General features: G+C 36.7%; 1 protein-coding gene across 1 annotated transcript in view; it reads left to right on the top strand.

Annotated features, from left to right (window-relative positions):
• Positions 1-832: 832 nt before the first annotated feature.
• Cad89D (cadherin 89D) overlaps positions 833-19,033 on the top strand; it is a 32,887-nt gene continuing 14,686 nt past the window's right edge. The window contains exons 1-2 of the mRNA XM_089073748.1: positions 833-3,519; positions 15,576-15,741. Coding sequence (XP_088929874.1) covers positions 15,633-15,741 — 109 coding nt within the window. The 5' untranslated portion in view covers positions 833-3,519; positions 15,576-15,632. The remainder of the gene's footprint in view (positions 3,520-15,575; positions 15,742-19,033) is intronic.

Genomic DNA, 19,033 nt, shown 5'->3' with positions numbered 1-19,033 from the left:
AAGATTAATTCAAATGGTGATTATAATTTATTATTTATACAACATACATTATACATTTTATTAATAAAAAATAAAATTATATTTTTTTTAATATATGAAAAAATGTTATTAAGAACAACAATTATATGTATAATTCAACATGTGTAATAATTATAAAAATGTAATTTTAAATAAAATTGAATATTATCAAATTGTAAATATATATATATATACATGTCTAAAAAATGTATTAAGAGATAATAACAAATCATAAAACGGATATTACAATATGAGCTAGTTGTTTAAATTTTAATATTTATGTAACTTTCATAAAATTTGCCGATTTTTTTCGAATCTTATTACGACAAAACTATATTGATGGTAGATGGTATGAACGTAATTATTTTTGACATTATATGACAAAGTAGAAAGACAACGGATAAATTGAATTTATTAATAAAACATCTGTTTGATTTAGTAGAAAGTTGTACAATTTGAAAAATTCGTCATGCAGCAATGCTTCTTCAGCAAAACTTGCTAATTGAATAAAAATAAGTAAACCGAATTACTTCTATTACTTCTATTATATTCTATAATCACAGAAGAATAAAATTACAGAATTAATCCGTAACACCACAAATAATAGTACTTATTGGTGACTGGTAATTACTTAAAATGTCGAATTTTTTATTTTATAAATTTTTATAACTTTAATGTTTTAAATCTTTGAAATTGTTATGGTTTTAAAGCTTTTTAATTTTTAAGTAGTTTAAGATAAAAAAATCAACGATATTAAATGGTTTAACGGCATTACATTATCATATTACTTATTGTATATATATTTATATTATTATATTATATTGTATTATTTATCATATTACTTATTGTATATATAGATCTAAATAGAATTTTAATACGATATAATTGTTATGGTTTTAATTAAAAACTTTTATTTTCTTACAATACATTAAATTAAAAAGATATAATAATGTTTTGTGACTTATTACTTTTATAATAAATTTATTAAAGAAGAAAAGTATGATATTACTTTGAGAGTAAATTGAAAAACACGAAAATTCGATATTACGACTTTTTGCACTAATCAAAACTAATATAATAACATACATGTTTCAAATAGAGTAATGTAAATAAGTTTATAGTCTTATATTCTCTGACCAGTTCATGAATTATAGATTCAAACGCTTTACATAAATTCTAAATTTTTTATTAGTTTGATAGTGTCATATAAACGTGTAATGCTAAAGTTCAACGTATTCTACATTTTCAAGTTATATTTTATAGATCTACGTCGTAAATTTATATCGTAAATCACTATAAAAGCATTTCTTTAATCTAAAATGTTTATGATAAAATACATATATGAAAAAAATTATATTTTTTTATATTTTAATATTTTATGTTAAATAAAATTTTAATTTTTTAAATTTATTACTTAAGGATTTTATTTTGTTTTTTATTTTGACATATTTGACGTAAAATTTTTAGTGCTTCTAGCTAAAAACAAATTTTTTTAATAAAAATATTTATTCTTTAATAAAAATAGCTTTTGTGAATAACATTTTTTTTATTACTTGAAATAGTAAAAATATTTTAAATGTTCACATTAGGGACACTCTATGTAAAAGCAGAAGATATTTTGAAAGATCTGATTTTTGATAAGCTTCAGACAATAGCCCCGATTTAATTAGTTTGAAAAAAATAAATATCACACGAAAGAAATTCCACATTGACATTGTTTCTCGCAATGCTCAACTTGCACACTCCCCTTTCTTCAACCTCATTTCTACGTAAAAGTCCCATTATTATTCTACACTGTAGGTGAAGAGAATAAATCACGAGATTCCTAAGCCAATTGATTCTGTGCGCATCTTGTCTTGTCGTGGTCGGCCTTCGATAAATTACTTTCACCAATAAATCAAGAAAAATAACCTCACTAATTGTTATTTTATATAAATTTCATTAATTTTACGATAATTTCTATTACAGGTATAGGAGGAATTACATCTTATTATTTTTATTAAGAGAAAAAAAGGCATATAATATTATTATACATATAATTTTTTGGAGGATTATTTAAATGGGAGTCAATTTTATTGTGTATTGAATTTGTAAATACACGTTTGTAATGTACACGTTGTACAAATGTTATATTAAAATGTTACGCGAAATTAAAGTTAAAGTTAGTTACTACTGAAAAGTAACTTGAAAAAATGGTCCAACATATCCTTTTAAGCGTATTTTCTTTCGATCATAATAATCCGTGTAATCCATCGCCAAAATCAATATTTGGCTCGATCGATCCGAGTTGTATCAAAATCTTATCATTAGCTTCAAGAATTTTTGTCTATCGCGTAATACAGTTTCTTATCTATCCATCTCCCAATTACTGGCATACGATTACGCGTTTCGCATGGAAATGTACTGCAAGTGAGCGTGCAAGGACGGCGTCTTTCGTAGGTGCAGACCCGTTTCCGAGTCGTGATGTGTTTATACATATCGAAAATTAAATGCGTTCACTCGACTTTTGCATGCGGCAAAAGTACCAGAACTAGTCCCGTGTCTTGTCATGCGTGCGTTTGCTCGGTTCTCTTTCCTTTGGTGAGCGTCGTAAAAAAAAAAAAAAAAGACATCTAGTCCCTTTCGCTTTCGATTGGCCACTTTGGACGATTGTGCAGTCTGATAGAAGGCAATCTCTGTTCGCCAATTTGATAGTGGTTTTCGATGAACAATTTTATCCCGCTTAACTACCTGTTACGCACACATAACCCGAATTAATTTACAATATTGACCATTTTAGGACCATTTTCCACCGAGTCGATATCAATTTTTGCTCTTCTGTAGTTTTTTAATAATTAATGATTTGCATTTGAATATAAGGAGTCTTCTTGTCAAAATTTTTCGAAAGCGAGGAGAAGACATAGGTAACAGATGTTATCTCCCCGTCGCTATTGAATAAACATAATTTTAATAGAATTTCAAGAAAAAGGCTTTACTACAAAAGCGGTAGTTGAATCAGTTAAGTGACCAACAGGTGTAAGTAAGTGTTAAGGCATGACAAGTCAGACGAGCGACGGCGAAACAATCGGAAATCGAGAGAGTGAGAGAGAGAGAGAGAGAGAGAGAGAGAGAGAGAGAGAGAGAGAGAGAGAGAGAGAGAGAGAGAGAGAGAGGTGGGGGGGGAGAGGAGAAGAGAACTGAGTGATCGCGCAGGCAACCCGGAAGGAACAGGTCCTCTCATCTGCCGCTAGCAGGATCTACGCTAGCCAGGTGAGCACAGGTGAGCATACCCGGCCCAGTGTACTGTCGGACGTCGGCACGGCGAGAGGCGAGTGTAGAATACGAATAAACGCCCGAAGGGAATCCGAGAGTGCATTCAACTCGGGGAATCGCGCGTATCGTAAATCGCGAATCGCGTGCGACGGGACGCAGCGGCGTCGGCGACGCGTCCGCAATACCCGCGCGAGGAAAGCCCGAGGAAACATGCCTGGGATATATCGCTTTGGCGGATACCCGTTACCGGTAAGCGGAGATTGATTCGTCATTCGACTTTTGTCGTTAGCTCGATTATCTCAACGTCTTAGTCTCGCGGGAATCGAGAAATACATATTTCACGTATGAGGTGCGAACGTGCCGCGTGCCGCACGTGGTTTTCGCAACGATTTCTTATACAATTATAATTTTCCTTGCACACGCGTCCGATTATCTGTACGTAATGCAGTTTCTGCAGTTTGTAGGATACCTCTTAAAGGCGCCAAGTCGTTGTTTATTTTAGACAGAAATATACGGATTTCTATCGGATTTCTTTCGGAAAAAGATAGAAATCTATTTATAATTTCATATGCCCTTCACATTATGTTTATGTATAAGTATACTTTAATATATATCCTATACCCTTTTTAGATTTTTAAATTTGTTTTCTAGATTTTTCTGATAATTACAAGCCGGTTAATTTTTCATCAAATCATTCTTTTTCATTTTTATAAAATTCTTTCTTTATGAGATTACAAATTGACGCCATCTTTTTGGTATAAATTTTTTATAGAAATAATAAAACGGTTTATTCACCGATATGAAAATATTTATAAAATTCAATTTTATTGATGAACTATAAGTTGTGAATTTTTAATCTTTGTAACAACTCTTTTTTAAAGAATTACAAATTAATGCCAGTTTTTTTATTACACTGCATAAAACAATATAAATAGGATTTTTTTGCATTCTAAATTTTGATTGTCCAATAGTAAATTATAGGTCGTCCAAAATGAATTTAAAAAATATAAACGACACAAGTTTGACTGCTATTTTTTCAAGTTTTACTATACGTGTAGAAGGGGAAACGTGTCAAACGTTAAATACAATACTTTATTGAATTATTTAACTGCAAAATATTCTAACAATTGAATTATTAAAATCGATGTAAAAAAGTAATTTCTAAGTGTATTGAATGACATTCTGAATTTCCGCACGTGCGCAAACCGCGTCTGAAAGCAGGTTACGGGGTTAGTGGTTGGCGATAAATGAAGTAAAAAAAAAAAAAAAAAAGGAAAGATAAAAAGAAGGGCGGCTGAAGAGAGAATAAGATAAGATTCTTATTCCACGGCGATCGAGCGTATAAGTGCCGCTTGAATTTCAACTCGACTGCCGCTCACTCCGTTTACAAACAGCCACAAGGTGGAGTGGACCGAAAGCGCGGGTCAGCGAGCGCTCTCGTTTCGCGAAACTTCTTGAGAAGGTGACAAGGTCAAGGTTTGCCGTCGTTAAAGAGATCCGGCGTATGTGGAAGAGAGCTGAAAGGGGTAGCTGAAAGGAGTGCATAAAAAAAAAAAAAAAAAAATACTGAATTAACGTTGCATTTATGTCTCATTAAAATTTACAAGTTACATTATAATATCTAATCTAATTATTGTACACAATGGAGTAAAAAATGGAGCAAACTAATTTCTTCTTTAAGAATAAAGTCCACTTAAAGTGCTCTATAATTAGTCAAATTCTTAGATTTTTAGGAATTCCTTTTATATTTTATATGCTGTGTGTGCTACATTTTACTATACGTGTATATTTTATTATATATATATATATATATATATATATATATATATATATTAAATATGTATCTTTTGATTTTTTTAATTATTTTTGCTATTATAGTATAAATTTACATATGAAATTTACATATGAAATTTGATCTTAAATAATTATAATGTTAACGCAAATTATTAGATTGTTTAAAATGCTTTTAAACAAAAATATGATATGGATTCAAGATTCTATTTTTTGTTTGAAGATGTTTCACGATTTTCATCTAAAATTATAAAATCATAAATCATAAATATAATGATGAAATCATAAATATAAATATAAATATAAAGAAAAAAATAGTTATTTAAAGGTCAAAATACAGGTAATACTAGTGATACTTGTTAATATTAATTAATATAATTAATATTATACAATTTTTGCTGTTAATGCACATACAAACATCACATTATACATTTGTTACTAATATATCTCGATTTTTGTTTGTGTGATTGTATAAAGTTATTAGTATTAGTAATTGTAAATAACTTAATTTCAGAATTGTCAGAACTATTCTGCTTTCTTTAAGTGAAAAGTTAACGGTTTGCTAAATCATTGTCAATTTTAAAAGTTTATATAAATTAAACAATGTTCCTACAAAGCTGTAAAGCGTAACATTAGTTTAGACGAGTTTGTCTTAAAGTAGTAAATCTATACGATTTAAAATTAAATTGTGCAAGGAACAAAGCGATAAATTGTTAACGCTCGGTATTGTACAACTTGTGTCGTAATAATCTCTAACAAACAAACTTCAAATCAAGATAACAATGATACAGTTATAACGAGTCATCTTCAAATGGCAATACGATGTAGATAGAAGTTCACTAATTCATAAGACAGAAATACTTTTCATTTCACTCTTTTACTTTCGTCCATGTTTTTATGAAAATATTCCAGTAAGCAATCCTTGAACATGTAATCATCCGAAATATGAAAATCAAGCTTTTATGATAATAAATTATTCTAATTATAAGATATCGAGTGATCTGTAATATAAGCGAAATTCTTTATCAAACAAGTAAAAGTCTTTCCGAAAGAAATAGTTTTCTTTTTTTATATACATAATATACGCTGCTTGACTAACTGTTGCATATCCATTTAACGTGTTCAACACAGTTCCTTATAAATAATTATACGATATCGCCTTCTCGGCACAACCGTTAACAAAACCGACCGGTATTTAGGTTTGTTCGGAGTGCGAACGTCGTTGTAAACGCTTGTTGGATGCAGACTTCGCGTGTTCGCTCGCAGGAGTCTAAACATCTCGTTAGAGAAACTTGGATGGCATATGTTTATCTAAACTTCTGCGCACGACCGTAATATTATGTCTCCTCGCGAAAGGACTTATTACGTGCACGGGTTAAACGGTACTACCGGCGCAACCGGCGGCAATTACCGAGCCACTCGGTTAGCCTTGCTAAGACGTCGCAATACAGGCCAGCGCGATTACTTGATATCCGTGTGAAAGACCGGAATTCAGCACGGTTATCAGGACGCGCATCGCTAATGCGCGTTAGGAATATCGCAAGCAAGTTGTCGCAAGCGCCAAGCCACCCGGAGAGAAGACGCAGATATTAACTTCGGTTAACCCCGGAGTGCCGGCCGTAATTCACGTAATTCGACGCGATAAACTGACAGATCGGTAGATTAATATAAACTATAATACATTAGACTACAATACATTATGTGTATCGTTCGCATCTCGGTGAGACGTATCGATCTAATGGTAATTGATATCCGCGTGAATTCTAGCGGAAGTTGCGGTTAACGCACACATTAACAATTCTGGAACTTTGAAAACTCTGGAATTCTGTAAGTATCGGCTCGAGAGCTGTCCGGCTCTCGCTATCGCCGGCGGTCAGCCGATTTCGATCGAATTTTTCGTCGCTCGCGCTAATTGCATAATTCCATTGCAACGGACCGGATCCGGGCGCCGATGGAAATTGTGGTAGCTGGCGGTCGATCTGGGTCCCGTCCTAACTCTCCAATGTAGGCGAGCATTTCGCTCCCGTGGCATTCTCTGCGAAAGGGCACGTGGAAATTCACACGCACGTTCTTCGCGCCTGCCGTGCGAAATATCGTGCGGTTCCTATGTGGATATCCATAGGGAGTGAAAACACAATCCGCAATATTTAAGGACTTGGGCAAATTTTTATACCGCCAAGTCTAGTCTTGCGATATGTCATTGACTTATACATATCTATTACGATATACTTGGTGTTATTTAATTTTCCTCTTTTAATCTTTGCACACCTTTTCTTGAAATTATTAATATATTTTTTTTCTATCTCGCTCCTTTTTAATTAAATTTAAAATTTATTTATCTCGATTATAAATTGGTAAAAATTTTGTTTATATTATTACCTTGTTCTTCCATTATAGTTCTTTATAAATCTCGTAGAGAATATTGTAAATAAATAATATAATACTCGGATTAATACTCGGAAAAATACAAATGACATCATGATTTAAATTGAAAAAATGCAGAATTTCTTTGTACATTCTTCGTACATTAATGTGCAATATATTAAATGCCCGTGGGGCATTTCTATTTTCCCACAAATAAGAAACAAAATGTGGATTGCGCCATTGTGGATTGGCCATTAAACGCATTATTCACGTATCCGGTTGATCGTAGCGCGGAGTTTCGAGAGTACGATATCCATATTGTTTGCGCTCGGCGGCTCGAGAGTGCCTACCGAATCGAGTGCATCTCGCGCTGAAGCTCCGTCCTGCTAAACCTGGCGAAATCCTTCATTAGTCCGAGCGACGATCCGCTCGAGCGTGTCTCTCCTCGGACGGCGGCGTATTCGCCGATGTCCATTCGAGCGTGACGCGCGACGGTCCAGCATCGCGGTTCACTATCATGGTCCAGTGGTCTTTAGTAGTTTCTTATTCGTTGCGCTCACGTCTTCTTGAATATTCCCAAAGGCAGAAACGCGAAAACCAGACCGAGAGATCCAATATTACAATCCAGCAAATCTGGATGATTATCTGATTGCCGCCGCACACAATTTCTGGTTAAACGGAGTAGAACGTCGTATAATTTTGCAAAATATTAAAAAGTCCGTTTACATCCGTTTACATTAAAGTTATTTAAGAAGTATGAAGTTTGTGTTTTTCCCGTTTTATTTCTCTTTCTGTGCAGCTTGCATAATGTCCGGACATGTCCGGAAAACGAAATGTCAGATAATAGAAAGCCAATACGTTATAGATTGTATTGTACAATAAGATGAAATGTTATTCTAGAACGAAAACTAAGATTAAAATCAACGTAGTAATAGTATGAAAGACAAATGATATGAGTAATGAAATATCTTCCTCGATAATGCCCGCTGATTCATAAGATTAAACGATAAATCAATTACAATTTGTAAAAACTTATATTTTTATATTCTTTTTATTAAAAATTCGATTAATAAAATATCGGTTCTTTAATAATTAAATTATGTTAATTAATTGTTGTTAAATTATGTTGTTTAAATTATATCGTTATATTAAATTATCTTGCAGTGAAAGAGGAAGCAATCTCTCACGTGTTTATCTCGCTTTCGATGAAACGGCTAACTCATTATTTCCAGATCTAATTTTGCTTTTCCTGAACCAGTTGTGTAATTGGTTAGATTGTTGATTGTGTGTGCGTGCGTGCTCCTGCAATAATAAAGATCTATCGAACCGTCGGGGGATCTCGTTAAGTATAAAATGAAGTGGGACAAAATGGTAGCTTTCGTATCTTTCGGTACGTTTATTTCATTTTCAAGCGTGACCCGAGTTATCGTCCTTGGATACGACCGCCATTTCGGAATAAAGTGTAATCAGCCACGACGGATAATACTTCCTTGATCCGACGCTGCTGCGACGAATGGAGAGAGAGCGTCCCCTTGAACTTTGAGGCGAGAGGGGAAAGTTCGTCGTTGGAGCGAAGTGAAAAATCGACGCGGATCAGTGCGGAGGCACTTTCCACGTTGCTTTCAATTGATTTTAAAGTGCGCGAGACGTTGCCGTTCGAGAAAAGCGCCGCCAAAGACACTGTCCGGCACAGCAGGCGCCTCGCAATTTATCGCAAAAATCGCGAGAAAGAAAAATGGCATTCCCGCCTTGCGCGCCGGTCCCCGCCTTTCACATATTTCGGAATCAGCAGCGCCGTGAGAAGAATACAATCGCGAATCATGAGCCCGAGCATTCATAAATATTCACGCGAGTAATGCGAACAATAGATAACGATCGTTACTAACAAGATTTTTATTATTTGTCTTCCTCGACGATTAAATATTTATTGAATATCATTCCGGTTCTTAAATTATGGAAATACGTGAAATCGTAAAAAAAAAAGAAAAGAAATGAAATTTTTTTCTTTTTCACATCTTCCAGGAGGTTGGGTGTCTTCGTAACCAAGTATCTTCATTCTCAAATATTGCAAATCTCTCGAAGAGTCGGGTCCATTTGAAATTCAATGAAGGATAATCTTTCGCCATGTGCTCGCATGTAATTTAAGCTCCCGAAGAGCTCTTTATTTACAATCGATCATAACTTAAGGAATATTGGCTCCTCGACATTTTTGTTAAGGAAAGCTCTCGAAATTGATCAAAGAACCGTAAGGCAAGGGGCAATAAGGCCTGGGACATTTATAGGTGTAGGTGTACCCGACGCTCGCACACACCGGAAATATTCGGCGGCTGGCATTAGACGGGGATTCTCTTAAATACCGACTCGTGCCGCGGCCTGTCCGCTGCAGCTTCGACTTCGAGGAACTGCTACGAGCCGATGCCGGCATGTACGATGCGCGATCGATTATTCCGACAGCTATAAAACAATCGGCTTTCGCGTCGGCCTAGTCATTAGGAGTCTCTTTATCGGGCCAAGGTTGAGACGTCAAATACCGACGGCGCTTCCCCCAGCATCCGATGACCCTTCGCGAATCTCGAGAGAAATGGAAGGCCTTAATCGTACAATAGCCGAACGATATGTCATTTGCAACATTGCACAATGAACGATGATAGGTCTGACGATAGGTTTACCATTTGTATAAATGGGCTGCAGTCGCGACTCCATGTCAATGACACACAATTCATATGCGAGATCTACGTAACTTTGTGTCGCGACGATTGCTCCTGGCGTTAGACATTTCCTTTCACTTTTACGTTCTGCTAAAGTTTGGACTATCTGGCTAACACTCGTTATACGCATAATGACGAATATGCATAACGACTCGGATATGTAAACGGCGAAATTCCAATAATTTCCTCCTCCAAACTACTTACGGCCCCCGCCGATCGGCGGGGTTGAGGTCGTAAAGGCAAGGAGGAGTGCGAAGATATGGAAAAAAAGAGTGGAAAAAGTTGCCTTTAGACGAGATGGCGCCGACGGTTATTATCTTTTTCCCCGTACGACAAACAAGTTGTGCACAAGCGGTATCGCACAACTCGAGCACATAAGCGCAGTAAGAGGTACGAAAACATTTCGATGAAATTTGCATTTAATCAAGTGCGAGCGTGAATGGATTTTAATCCGTAAGCTGGTTCACGCTTATCGCTATGGCGGTTCGATAAGGCACCGATTATCATCAATTTTCTAATACGACAAGACGGTAATTATCAACTGACAATTAACGACAGTGCCGCCAGACTTTCCTGTCTTTTGGCACGCTCGAGAATGTTATGCAAATGTCAATGGTGAAACTGTTCTGCCATCACTTGCGAAAAGCTCATTATGCGAGCAAATAAATTCTATGGTCCGTCACGGTGAAATCTGTGTTATTATCCGGATTCACGATTGCGCTGTTGCGCTTGTTGTGCTGGCTGATTGATCTTCTCATATTTTACGAGATACGTCTATCGTTTCATATTTCACATCGCGCCACAATTCAATTGAAAGTAAAGCGGCAATGCAACTTTAAAAGTTATATAAATGAATAAAAAAGCAAATAAAAAAAACCTATCATCATTTTATCATTTGCATTGTAATTTATAGTAATTTCATTACTATATTTCATTTTAAAATCGTAAAATTCCTTATAATTATCTGCTATTCCGTTTTTCATAAATTATGAAAGATCTCGCTTTGAAAAATATATTTTATAACCGATTTAAGAGTGTGCGTGCAGAAATTTGGATCGGGAAATTTGCCTTCATTTCCTCGAGATCAACGCGCGAGGATTGATCAATTTCAGTCTTTCACGCGAAAGGCCCATGAACTTGACACGAGTGTCGCAATAATGCAACCTTCGCACCTAACGCACCTTCAGCCTCTTGGATCGCCCGAGGATCTGAAGCCACGCCGTCGGCTACGTTACGACGCGGTCCATCGGTCCAGCGGCGCGTCGAAGGGGGTCTCGAAGTGAAGGAGGTAAGGTTCCTTGGCGGTGCTACACGGCAAACGAGGTAAATGCGAGGTGGTCAGTGGCCGCGCTGAAAGCGAAAGGACGTCCACGCTCCGCTCGAGAAAGGGGGGTAAACTAAGAGAGTAGGTAGTTCAGCATTTAGCCATTCCTTCCTCGCACGTTCGACGATCGTGTGGCGACGGTGCCGATCGGATCCTGAGCCTGAAACCGATTCAGCGAGCGCGGAAACCGGACGCGACGGGACAGGCGGGTTCTCCAGGTCGCGGGGTTCTCTCCCGTTGAGGGGGGGAAATGCAGGTGCGTGTACCGAAAGTGGCGAACGCGAGCGATCAGCGATCGGCCGTGGCCAATGCCAATCACTCGTGAAACGTGAAACGCGAAACTGGGCGAAAGTTTCGCGCCGTGCCCACCGGCGGACAGCGAAGGATAGAGAGGGAGACAGAGAGAGAGAGAGAGAGAGAGAGAGAGAGAGAGAGAGGAAGAAAAAAAAAAGAGAGTAATATTTGAAGGAATCCCAGAAGAGATTTCATTCGCCGTCATTCACGGACGTTCGCTCGCTTCCTTTATTTCTCAAGAACGAGCCGGACAGTTGAGAAGAGAGTGTCGCGTGAAGTGTCCTCGGTGTGCAACGCGAGAGGCCTTGGGTTTCCGGCGCGACGGAACGATTTCGGAGGCGTTACAGCCGAGCAGTTGAGTAAGGTCAGTGAAGAGCCCCACCGTGTCGTGCTACACCGGATTTCCGCGATTTTTGACTTTTCCCGCGGTCAAAGAGCTGACATCGACGATCGACAGCGGCGATGTAGATTCGCGAGGTTGATTCTTCGTCGGCACCAAAACGCGACAACTCGCTAGCCGACGATCGCTGTACATCGTGCTATGTGTACACTCGCCAGTCGACCGCGACAAATCTCTCGTTCATTCGTGAAACACGAACTAGAGCGAGAGTTTTTCTATTTTGTCACTAACAAACGAAAAACGAGCGACAGACCCAATATCGCCCAGGTTTGGAAATCAGAATTACAGAAGCAAATCGTGGTCCGCGATTTGTTCTTTTTTTTTTTATTGACATTGCGTTAGAACTCTTGTTAGATATCTACTGCGAATTATTTCCAGGTAGAGAAACACATATTTGGCAAAATATTCGACATTTTAAAAATAATTCTAATTCTTTCTAATTCTTAAAGTGTGAATTAGGTCATTTATTTTTTTGCATCGTAACATTTTTCGATTTAATTTCACAATTTGTGAAAAATCGCGCGATTAAAATCTAAAGGGTTCATTTCAGCTTTATTATAAATTCTGAGGAATGAAGCTAATATGTGAAGATAATATGAGTTTTATTCCTTATACTTTTCAAATACTACTTCATGGTATTTGCATGCAAGTGCGCATCAATTAGCGTTTCGTGCACGGCTCCTATTGTGGTCAATGCCTCGCGTCTCTCCGGTACGTTGTATTTTCGATAATCGTTTGTTTCCTTTCCTTTCCCGTCCGATAAATATCTGCTCGTGTATAGTGATTAAAACGTAAAATAGGCGATGCGCTGCGCGACGAGTAGCGCGGGCAGTCTATTTTTTTTTTTTTCTTTTTGCGTCTATTTTTTTCTGTCGGTCCGATGACACCTGAAAACTTCAACCGAGCATGACAGCCACCGTTCGCTCGTGGAACGCAAAAACACGTAATAGCGAAAGTTTCCCCAGCGCATTCCTACTATTACACATATGTAGGAAGTACCGATATATATCATGCAGACCGTAAGAACTGTGCTCGAGGGAGCGTAAGGTCCTTTGGTATGCTCGCTTTTTACGCTCATCGTTCGAACGGCAGCTGGGAGTGCACTTGAACCGTCATTCGCATTCAGACACTTGCGCAGCGCAACTGCAGCCTCCTGCAGTACGAGCCATCCATGCCTCAAACAGACTGATTTTTATTATTCGGCGCGGCGAATTTTATTATTCGATAAGCGCTACTTCTCTTTCTCCAAGTAGTGGGTCACTCGTAAACGGGCCGTTATTATCTATCGACGTTCGACATTTTCTTTCAAAGCTTCAGGAGACGGTCCTGCAGCGGAATTATTTTCAATTTGTGGCAGATATAATTCATTCGTGAAACGCGAAATTTGTTGGTAATCGCGCAATGGGCGAAAGTTCTGCCCATTGAATCTTCCTAAAAGACGTCGCACGGAGTCGTACTTTCCTTGTAAAAAGAATAACGAATGATGTGTCCTGGATATCCCGTCGCACTCTCACCTGCTTATTTTAGCTTTTTGTATCGACGTAAGAAACGTATATTTATCTCTTAAAGAAACACATTCTCTCGGAGGATGAAAGAAATACGTAAAAAGACTGTGCTATACTATATTTTATCTGATTAATGGAAAGATTGACTAAACGTGAATTTTATTTATGAGGAACTATCTATTTTGGAGATTTATAGTAATTTTATAGTAATTTTGTACGATCGATATTTTGTTCTTGACAGTTATTTTATTTATTTAGTCTGTTAATTAAGTAAATTTTAATAAAAAACGTTCAATTTAAGCTTTTTTAATTTATATAAATGCGTTCATTATTGAACTAAACAAAAATAAAAGCACTGTATATACAATTTTTATTTTGTATCTTTTGTGATCACTGTGAAGTAGAGGAACGAAACAGATAATAATATAGTTTAAATTATCAGTACAACAGTATTACAGACAGTATAGTTCAGATAATAGCAAAAATTTTTTGAAGAAAAAGATAAGCTGCATCTGGTCAAGACAAATGAGAAAATATTCTCTTGAAACGTGTACGGAGCGAAAGTTTCACCTTTTACCCTGACAAAGACGGGTGGAATAAATGTGACGTAAGCGCGAAGAGAAATGTTTAAAATCGAAATCGGAAATTTCTCCAGCCTCTACATAAACATTTCAAGAACGATCTCAATTTAATATGACTACCTCTTTTTGTCTCTTCAAAGATACGGGTGGAGCGATCTATCGGAGAATATTCTTCAGAAAACTACCACTAAACTGATTGACAAGCACGAATCGCGTAATGCCAATTTGTTCGAGTTACGGTCTCTTGTTTCGTTGAAAGTGAAATCGCAGTTTGTAAGAACCTTGCTATAAATCTTCACAACGATTTGTCGCTGTTTTTCGCATTTTATGTCTGTACATGCGAACTTTTTATGCCAATTGATAGTGTCAGATTGAGTACTATGAAATTGATATATTATTATATATTATATCGGAAAGGTTATTTTTGTTGCTTCATAGGATTGGATAAAGCTACGTTTCAAATCTTAAGGAATTAATCTATAATTATCATAAAATTCATATTATAAAATTGTGATTATTAATTATTTGATAATTATAGTCATAGTAACGTCTAAAAAACTCCCAAACTGTTTAAACACAAATAAAATAATTTTAAATGCGTAAAGTTATCTAAAATATTATTATTAAGCTATTAGCAAGTTTAAATGTCCAAAAATATAATCTATGATGAGAGGAACGATATCGATAAATTATTTGTATTGAATTATTTGTACTATTTTGTTTGGAGAAAATTTATTCCGACTTGATCGTATCAAATCTCGTTTATTGTAGAAGAAAGTACATATTAAACTGATTGAAGAATCATCAAAATGCAAAAGTGGTAAAAGTGAAAGAAATGTAGAGTAGAGGATTGCGTTTTACCGCGTTTTAAAAGATTTTCTATTTCTACGTATCTTTCCTATATGCACAGGAGAAAATCCTCCTAGGATCGTATAATCATGAGAGAATCATAACTGAATATAATGAATTTCCTCCAATCTAATGAAACGGTGTGCAATGCAATTTCGAAACTCGGCGGTGCATCGGCGGTATTGAATCTCACGTGTGGATTTCGATTGCACCACCGACGCATTGCTTTCCGCACTCTCGTAAGCGTAAAGTCAATCCCGGGGAGGGATAGAGGTAAATAAACCTTTCCCTGTGCGTATCGGATTGTTTCTCCCCTTGATCGCGGAGCAGCGCGCCTTTTACATAAGATGCGCGTGGCTACCTACGTAGGATGCATTTTACAATTAGTGCAACCTGCATCGTCACGGTTCTGTGCCTGCCGGCAGGCAGGCAGGCAGGCAGGCAGGCAGGCAGGCTCGCCAGTCGTCGACTCACCGCGAATAATTTCAGGGATGTACGAGGGTACCACGTGACTGACGCGCGCACCGGAAGCAGAGGAAGCCAAAAATGTCGCTGCGAAGGAGAACGTCTACCTTTCCCTCGTCGCCGCCGCTGCATTCCTGGCTGATCACGGTGATTCTGTTGATCTTTTCCGTCCAAGTTCACCGTGTAACAGGTATGCGCATTTCCGTAATTGCTGTTCTCTTTGTTTGTAACATTTTTCGATAGTGTCTCGAGAGAAAGATAGACCTTATGTTGACATAAGGATGCGAAGAATTGTATGCGTGCCAACGCATATCCGGAAGACGCATCGAATATTAAATCTTTTTAATTCTAATTTATTACAACTAAACGATTAAACATAAAAATTAAATAAGAGACTGTCAATTTTATATTTTAATTAAAATATAAAAATCCATATTAAATCGTGCGGGAATTAAGAGATATAGTTTTAGATATATTTAACAGTTAACTGGAAATTCATAAACAAATATTTGATAGATTAATTTTGATGTCAAATATTTAAGGCATCGAAAAATAGAAACTTGCAATTTTGATTTATCTTGTACTTAATTTGAATGAAAATTTAATCATTTAATAACTTTTAATATTATAATGAAACAAAACTACTAATGAATATTCAAACCTCCTACGCTTCTCTGAATAATCTCTGATAGATAAAAGTAGGATTGTAGGATTGTTTCCCCTAGCGATATTTATGAATTACTAATTATCTCATATGAAAAGAGGCAATATTTTTCTTTTGACGTAACTGTGTCAGTCAGTAGGCAGGCGACTTGACATTCTGAGACAGCTGAGCATTCGATCTGAAGTTTAATTGGCCTCTATATGGAGCAGTCTGTGCTCGAGTACGAGCTGCGTACCCTTGTGCAGCTTGCACATTGTCGCCGGAAACAATGCGAACGTATACACGTGTGTACATGTGCCAGTTTGCACGTACACGATGCGAGCGAAACTGGCGAAGGGGCTATCTCGCCAGAAGATAAACTGTTAATTCCCATCGTTACCATTTTAGATCGTGAGATCGCGGTCGGGTCTACATTAATTTGTAGGCGGGTCGCTAATGAATCTCCGTCGGTTCCCGGACATGCATCGACCGACTAAGGGAACTACTCGATGCTATATTTTGCCCATTCACGCATATAAATATATTCGATCGCCGATGCGTATACCGTTGCGCGTAATAGATCGATCCGCGCGAGAATCAACGTCGGCGCCATTCGCGCGCGGCATTCGCTCGTGAAATCCTTCCGGCGAGGATCCAAGCGGTCATCCATTACATCTCTATCTGTTCCAGCGAAATTAATTCCGAAGCTCTCTTCTAAAAAAAAAAAAAGAAAAAAGAAAAAAGAAAAAAGAAAAAAGTAAAGTGCTTTATCTCAAAAAGTTATTATTTAAATGAGAATTATTACGAAAAATTATTATTTAAATGAATTATCATTTAATTGTTGTTTAAACTGAAATGACGCGTGCCAAATTTCGCATGTTTATCGGTAATAATAATTTTGTGTGCATATCAGAAATAAACGTAGCAGAAAGTATTGCGTGTATCGGAATATAAATGTTGCATATAGATAATGAAGCTACAACGAGGCTACTGCGTTATTATAATGCCTAACCAAGAAATAATTATCTTATAACGAAATGCGTAAATATATTATATATATATTATATATATATATATAAAATATGAAAACATGAATATATATAAAAAAAAAGAAAAAGAGAAAGAAAGATAAATTTACAGAAATTAATTAATTTTAAATTAGAATAATAATCGTGATAATAACATGGTTAATTATGAAATGAAATTCACAATTTAAATGGAGTGTGTGTGAAAGATATTTTAGACAAAGAAAAAAAAGTAAAACAATATGTGAAATTATCATTGCTGGAATATCGCTGAAGTCGATAAATCGAGAATATATACGCAACTTATAAGACACTTATATACATGTACGAATACATTATTATGTAAGCCACTTTACCATATGAGAACGCATCGTCCGATTTTCCACGTTCACAGCGTCCATCTCAAACTGAAGAAGTAACGAAAGCGTACAAAAAGCTGATTGACCTTGGCCCACTTTCGTCAAAGCGGGCTTATTCCTGTAAAAATGCAACGACACGCCTGCGCATACGTAGTTGTGTATGTGCACATATGGCTATGTGTATGTGTGTCTATATGCACAAGCAAGCATCTATCTATTGTCGCATACGACATATACGCGCATTGGTTGAAAATTGTGTGTGTGTGTGTGTGTGTATGCGTCGGGTGCCTCGCTCACGATTTTCTTGGCCCGCTCGCTTTTCAAAAGTAATCCCTCTCGCATCGAGACTCGAGAAATAGACGCTGAGAAAGTGAGAAATAGATAGATTGAAAAGGGAGAGGAGAGAGAGAGAGAGAGAGAATTTTCGTGGAGTGATTCTTTTAAAACATTGCAACCCTTCCTCTCTTGTAAAAAGTAAAGCTGTGAGAGATTCAATGCTGGCAAAATGTGCGTATTTCATGTGTAGTAAAATAAATATTTTCACGCTGTTAAGAAAACAACAATTAAAAATTAAAAGTAATTGATTATGCGAGTTAATAAAATATTATATCGATATCGATATAAGCTTTAGAAGCGTTAAAATATTGCGACCATATAATGTTGCAACAGCAGAATAGTAAAGTAGATTTACATATTTAAAATATAAAAAAAAAAATTTGTTTTTCTTTACACAAACTACATTATTATTATCATAAAAAGCTTATAGAGTTTCACGATTAAAATTTCTAATAGCAGTTTATCGTTTATGATCGCTTAAGTTTCACATTAAGTTTCTTGATATCGCATTATTCATGCACATTACGCGCGTAATCCGTCAGCGTTTTGAATCAGAAAATGGCAAATGGAAACCCGAACGGCACGTTCACACCTCGCAAGAAAACGCCTCGCACTTGCGTCGCATGAGACGGTTAGAAAGTGTAAAGTTATTTTTAATCGCGTCTACAACGTCGATGATAATTAGACGTAAGTTTCGCAATTAGTTCTGCTACGTAAGTAAATTCCTAATTAAGACATAACCGATCCGTGTCCGACGCGACAGAGTACTTACCGTTCAGTATGCCGCTGCAGAACCCCCAGCGGGGAGGGGGGGGGGAAGGAGTATTAGAGACCGGAAGTTACCACTCGCGCGAAATCGACGTTGATGACGATTAAGATTTTATTTCTCTACTTTCCAAAGTGAAAAACGCTCCGAAAAACGTAAGTAACGGAATATATTTATTCGTAACTTTATGCCTCAAAATTACAAGTTCCTCCTCCGCATACGATAGTTGTAAAGAAATCGTTACGAAAGTATATACGGCCGCAAGAAAACGTCAATTGCACATACACTGACGAGAAAAAAATGACGGGGGTTTGCGCGGCGGGTACGCATGAGCGAGCGTCCACCTCGTAATC

The sequence above is a fragment of the Pogonomyrmex barbatus genome, unplaced genomic scaffold, assembly GCF_055798465.1.
Source record: "Pogonomyrmex barbatus isolate J1 unplaced genomic scaffold, ASM5579846v1 scaffold1, whole genome shotgun sequence".
NCBI lineage: Eukaryota > Metazoa > Arthropoda > Insecta > Hymenoptera > Formicidae > Pogonomyrmex > Pogonomyrmex barbatus.
The sequence above is the reverse complement of the archived record's forward strand: the minus strand, read 5'-3'. Positions and strand labels throughout refer to the sequence as shown.